At 44.9% G+C, this 6,000-nt stretch overlaps 1 protein-coding gene across 2 annotated transcripts in view; it reads left to right on the top strand.

Moving 5' to 3' along the window:
- The first annotated feature begins 276 nt into the window (after nt 1-276).
- CUL5 (cullin 5) overlaps nt 277-6,000 on the top strand; it is a 107,877-nt gene continuing 102,153 nt past the window's right edge. The window contains exon 1 of one of the 2 annotated variants that reach the window (XM_032285683.1): nt 277-913. In XM_032285683.1, coding sequence (XP_032141574.1) covers nt 890-913 — 24 coding nt within the window. In that variant the 5' untranslated portion in view covers nt 277-889. The remainder of the gene's footprint in view (nt 914-6,000) is intronic. The other variant, XM_032285684.1, reaches the window with a different exon arrangement.

Here is a 6,000-nt window from a genome sequence, read left to right as displayed (position 1 = left end):
GGTAAAAGCTAGGGGCTTATGGTTTAGGATCTTCTGGGATAATGTGCCTTCGGGAAATCGAAGATTAACATTCATTCCCTGAACAATCCTTTTTTTTCCAAACTTTTTTGTAAAGATGGGGGTCTTGGACTCCTGGCTTCAAGTGATCCTCCCCCTTCAGCCTCCCAAAGCGCTGAACAATATTTTATTCAAGTGCCAGGCACTCTTGAATATAAATATTAATAGTCAACACATATTTACTGGGCGTATTCTATGCAACAGTTATTGAAGATAGTAGTTGTAAGCATTTCAGGACAATGCACCTCCCTTAACACCCAGTCTGGGATTTGGGGCGGGGTGCGGGAAAACGCCAGGTCCTGCCAGTAGAGGGCGCGCTCCCGGCCTTGCCGCGGCCTCGGGACCCACCGAGGTTTCCAGGCTCCCACGCTCGCTCCCGAGCGCGTCCCCGCCCTGGCGTCACGTGATGCGGTCGCAGAACCCGAGCTGCGGGGCCTAGGCCGAGCTAAATTCGTTGCGGGTGGCCGCGGCGGGTGCAACCACAAAGGCTAATCCGAAGGAGTGGGGGAGGCTCGTGGAGCCAATGCTTCCTCTTCCAAGTCAGGTCAACTCCCGCTACCTTCTCAGCATTCGCGGTTCCAGTCTTCCTGAGTGCTTGCATGAGTTCTTTCGAGTGGGGAAGCTCTGGTGACCATGTAGGGGACAAGAGTGAGGAAGCTCCTAGTGCTTGGGACGAGGTCAGCGCTATCAGCACGCCGCCCCGGCGCCCACGACACCCCGGTACGGGCCAGCGGGCCCCGGGCCCCGGTGCGAACTCCGGCGCCCAGTGGAGGCCTGACCCGGAGCGCCGCGAATTCTCGCGTTCTCTCGCGAGAGTCCAAGTTGAAGGAACATGGCGACGTCTAATCTGTTAAAGGTAAGACCCTCACTCCAGCTTGGGTTTTACTCTGTAGCCGCCGGGTTCGGCTCTTTGGGAAAGGCACGGTTCAGGTTCGGCTGCGAAATGTGGGAGTGTTCAGGGGTTGTCCACCGGAAGGGAAGCCGCGGTGGCAGCCGGCGAGGACGGGAACGCGGGTCTGTGGCCTTGGGGTCGGCAGGCTCTGGTGGTCCCTCCCGCCGACTGGCCGCTGGGAGAAAAGCTTGACTGAGCTCTGGAGGGGAGTGATGCTTTCAAGGGACCAGCTCTGGCCGGGAGCGGTAGATGAATGGTCGTGCGGTGCCCTGACCAACTGGGCCGTTAGTACTCTTAGGTCTCAGTAAAGCAGTGTCTAAGACGCATCAAAGGAAAAGCCAAGAAAATGCTGCCTAACAGGTTTCAGTGACTCGACCCCACTCTTCCATTTCTGTTCTCGTTTTGTCTGCACGAAATTCTAAGTCAGACCAGCAGTGCCTCCCACTCCACCCCCTTCCTCCCTTTTCTGCGTGTTACACCTTCCCTCCTAATTCTCCCATTCTCGAGTTCATCTTTTTCCTTAGGAAACTCCTTCCTAACTCCCACCCCCGTGACAGGACACAACCAGATGACAACTGAGGAAGCGCTTACATCGTTTTAGGGCGCAAGAAATTTACCTTATCAAAGACAGCATTTAAAGTTAGTTTTATATAGCAAGGGAGATCTAGGCCCATAGGGCAGATTCTCCACTACCAGTTAAAACGTTTGGAGAAGAATGAGGAAGACTTGGAACTAGTATGTTCTGTGCATGTGTTTGTAGTAATCATTTGCCTTAAAAGTACTGACAGAAATGGGGGTAGTGATTAACTCAGAGAACATAATATTAGTGGCAAAAACCACAATTACTTTTGTACCAACTTAAAACAAAGGATGAACCACCTCTTCCCCAGACCTCTCATTATGCCTTCAGGCAATGTGGATGAATACTAGAAAATAATAAAAAAGAGACCTAACCATCATGTCTTCTTTAGACCACTGATATTGATTGTTTAATAGATGGGACTCTCATAAAATGAAGAACAAATTTTACTAAGAGGCAATACTGTATATTCCCTTTTATTTTATTTTTTATTTTTAGTTTTTTATAAGATGGGGTTTCACCATGGTGGCCAGGCTAGTCTTGAACTCCTGACCTCAGGTAATCCACCCACCTCGGCCTCCCAAAGTGCTAGGATTACAGGCGTGAGCCACAGCGCCCGGCCTGTATATCCCCTTTTAAAAGAGAGAGGGGCCCTAGAATTAGACCCCCTGAATAGCCACCACTTACAAGCTGTAAGACTTTGGGCAAGTTTCCTTATGAGTAGGACAGCATTATCAATAAATAGCACCTGTATCATAGGACATTGTGAAGATTAAATTAGTTGATGGATCTATAATGCTCAAAACCATGCCTGGCATTTTATTAGTATACAATACAATTTTAAGAAAACTCATTCAGGAGAGTTGAGTAACCCATCCCACTCTGCTTTACTCTTTTATAATGGTATAGCAAAGTTCTCATGCTTTAGTTCAGAAAGAAAATTTGTGGGCTGGGCACCATGGCTCACTCCTATAATCTCAGCTCTTTGAGAGGCCAAGGTGGGGGTATTGTTTTAGATACATTAATCTTCACAGTGTTCCTGCAATATAAGTGCTAATGATAATTCTGAGTTAAAGGATATAGTGAACTATGATCACGCCACTGCTCTGTAGCCCAGGTGAGAATGAGACTTTTTAAAAAAAGAAGAAAAAAATTTGTTTGATTTCTGACGACTCCTATTAATGCATCTGTGTGTTTGCATAAACAGTATCTATGCTATTAATTGAAATGTGTTTAATAAATAATTTTGTCCCCGATTCTGTGAAATTTTGACCTGTTGATTACCTGGATATAAAGCAAGGTCTTTTTCTCCCCAAAAATAACTCAGAAAAGAGCCAGTCACTATTCTACTTTTTACAAAACCTCGCAAAGGATTGTTTAGGGGAGAAGCTATTTTGGTACATATTAGTTAAGTACTTAACTGTGGAAGCTACGTTGGTCCATATTAGGTAAGTACTTACCTGTGGAAGCTACTTTGGTCTTTATTAGTTAAGTACTTACCTTGTGGAAATTCTGAATCTATATCCACAGCACAGACCTGTGAATGGAAAAACTGCCTGAATGTACAGAAAACAGGCACTTAGGGTTTAGGCTTAAAAGCTCAAAAGAATTTAAAAAGTGTTAACTCAAACATTTACAAATAAAGGGAAGGTGATAATACTTTGGAAAAAAAAAGAAGCTGGTAAGTGACTTAGTCGCTCTAGTGAACATGAAGACAGATGCCAATGTTACACTGAAAAAGATTCAATAACAGTGTCTTACGAAATGTTGATTAAGGGAAAAAGCTGAATTTCTAAATATTATTTTATATAGTAGATTATTTTAATGTTGTATAACTAATATGACATTATAAATGGACATTTGATTCTTTTATCTATATATAACCAAAGTTTATGTATTCAAGTTGGCCAGAAAATCTTTTTATATCCTCATTGGGAGGTGATGGGGGATTGCCTTATATAGTAGCTCCTGCTACCATCTACCCAACCCCCCGACTTATCCTCAGGGAATATATTCCAATACCCCTGTGGATGCTTGAAATGGTGGACAGTACCAAACCCTATATATACTGTTTTTTTCTGATCTGATGATCAAGAGGGCTACTAAGTGACTAATGGGCGAGTAAGGTATACAACATGGATATACTGAATGGAGCCAGACTGTGGGAGATTTCATCACACTGCATAGAACGTGCAATTTAAAACCTATTGTTTATTTCTGGAATTGTTTTTGTCTTACATTTTTGGATCATGGTTGACCAAATTTCACTAAAACTGGAAAGTGAGACCCAGGATGAGGATGGATGACTATTCATACATTTAAAAAGTAGCCCATTGGCCGGGCACAGTGGCTCATGTCTGTAATCCCAGCACTTTGGGAGGCCAAGGAGGGCAGATCATGAGGTCTGGAGTTTAAGACCAGCCTGGCCAACATGGTGAAACCCCGTCTCTACTAAAAATACAAAAGGTAGTGGGGCATGGTGGCGCACACCTGTAGTCCCAGCTACTGGGGAGACTAAGGTCGAAGAATCACTTGAACCTGGGTGGCAGAGGTTACAGTGAGCCGAGATTGCACCACTGCACTCCAGCCTGGCAACAGAGTAAGACTTGGTCTCAAAAAAATAAAAAAACCAATCATCAAGTGGGAAGATTGAAGTTTGTCTTTGGGAGAAATGTAGTGAGACCTCTGCAGGGTAGTTGGTAGTTCTGTAACATAATTTGTAGGATTATTTAAATTCAAGGCTGGTGCTACCTTGAATAAAGACAGAACCGGCTGGGGAGTGGCTAAATTAGCCTCATTTCCTTTTTTGACGCGGTTAGTAACCTGCTTTATTAGAAAAATGCCTTTAACATTGTATAGTTAGATTTCACCAGAGCATTTTTGACAAAATTATCATGTCCTATGGTCAAAATGGAGAACTGTGGGCTTGATGAGAACTATACCCTGAAGGGTATAGTAGTTTGACAATGAAAGTCAGTAAATCATCAATCCTTAAAGGAGGCCTTTTGTGTCCTGCTGAAAGTATATGTCCTTGCTTTATCAGTAAGCTGAATAAAGTTAAGTTTATTGAATTTGTGGAGGACACAGAGGTCAGAGGGCTAGCTAATATGTTTTGAAAGATTCAAAACTTTTTTTTTTATTATTCTTGGAGACAGGACAGGGTCATACTCCAATGCCAAGGCTGGAGTGCACTGGCACAATCATGGTTCGCTGCAGCCTCAACTTCCTGGACTCAAGTGATTCTCCCACCTTAGCCTTCCAGCTGGGACTACAGGCATGCATCAACATGCCTGGCTAATTCTTTGCATTTTTTGTAGAAACGAAGTTTCCCCATGTTGTCCAGGCTGGTCTTGAATTCCTGGGCTCAAGCCATCTGCCAGCCTTGGCTCCCCAAAGTGCTGGGAGTACAGGCGTCAAAACTTTCTTGATGTGTGACTTAGAAGTTAAAAGTTTTTTTTTGTTTTTTGTTTTTAATTGAGACTGAGTCTTGCTCTGTTGCCAGGCTGGAGTGCAGTGGCGCGGTCTCAGCTCACTGCAACCTCCGCCTCTTGGGTTCAAGCGATTCTCCTGCCTCAACCTCCCCAGTAGCTGGGACTACAGGCGTGCACCACCAAACCCAGCTTTTTTTTTTTTTTTTTTTTTTTTTTTTTGAGACAGTCTTGCGCCGTCGCCCAGGCTGGAGTGCAGTGGCATGACCTTGGCTCACTGCAGCCTTTGCCTCCTGGGTTCAAGGGATTCTTCTGCCTCAGCCTCCCCAGTAGCTGGGACTACAGGCACGCACCAGCATGCCCAGCTAATTTTTGCATTTTTAGTAGAGATGGGGTTTCACTGTTTCATTTTTGTATGTTTAGTAGAGATAAGGTTTCACAATGTTGGGCAGGATGGTCTCGATCTCCTGACCTCGCGATCCACCGACCTCGCGATCCACCCACCTCAGCCCCCCAAAGTGCTGGGATTACAAGCGTGAGCCACTGTGCCTGGCTGTTTTTCTTTTTTAATATTGGAATTTTACTCTAATAATTTTATTGTCTGTTTAAAGCAGGTCAACTATTGCTGTAACTTAGAAGTCTTTCAGCTATGGCCAGGCGCGGTGGCTCAAGCCTGTAATCCCAGCACTTTGGGAGGCCGAGGCGGGTGGATCACGAGGTCAAGAGATCGAGACCATCCTGGTCAACATGGTGAAACCCCGTCTCTACTAAAAATACAAAAAATTAGCTGGGCATGGTGGTGCATGCCCGTAATCCCAGCTACTCAGGAGGCTGAGGCAGGAGAATTGCCTGAACCCAGGAGGCGGAGGTTGCGGTGAGCCGAGATCGCGCCATTGCACTCCAGCCTGGGTAACATGAGTGAAACTCCGTCTCAAAAAAAAAAAAAAAAAAAAAAAAAAAAAAAAAAGAAGTCTTTCAGCTATGTAAAGATGTGTGTAGTACATTTTGACATATACAATTATCAACTGCTTTGGGGTTTTATA

This window comes from Sapajus apella, unplaced genomic scaffold (genome assembly GCF_009761245.1).
Source record: "Sapajus apella isolate SASKATOON/1434 unplaced genomic scaffold, GSC_monkey_1.0 scaffold16, whole genome shotgun sequence".
Taxonomy (NCBI): Eukaryota; Metazoa; Chordata; class Mammalia; order Primates; family Cebidae; genus Sapajus; species Sapajus apella.
Note: the sequence above shows the minus strand (reverse complement) of the source record. Positions and strands in the feature narration are given on the sequence as shown.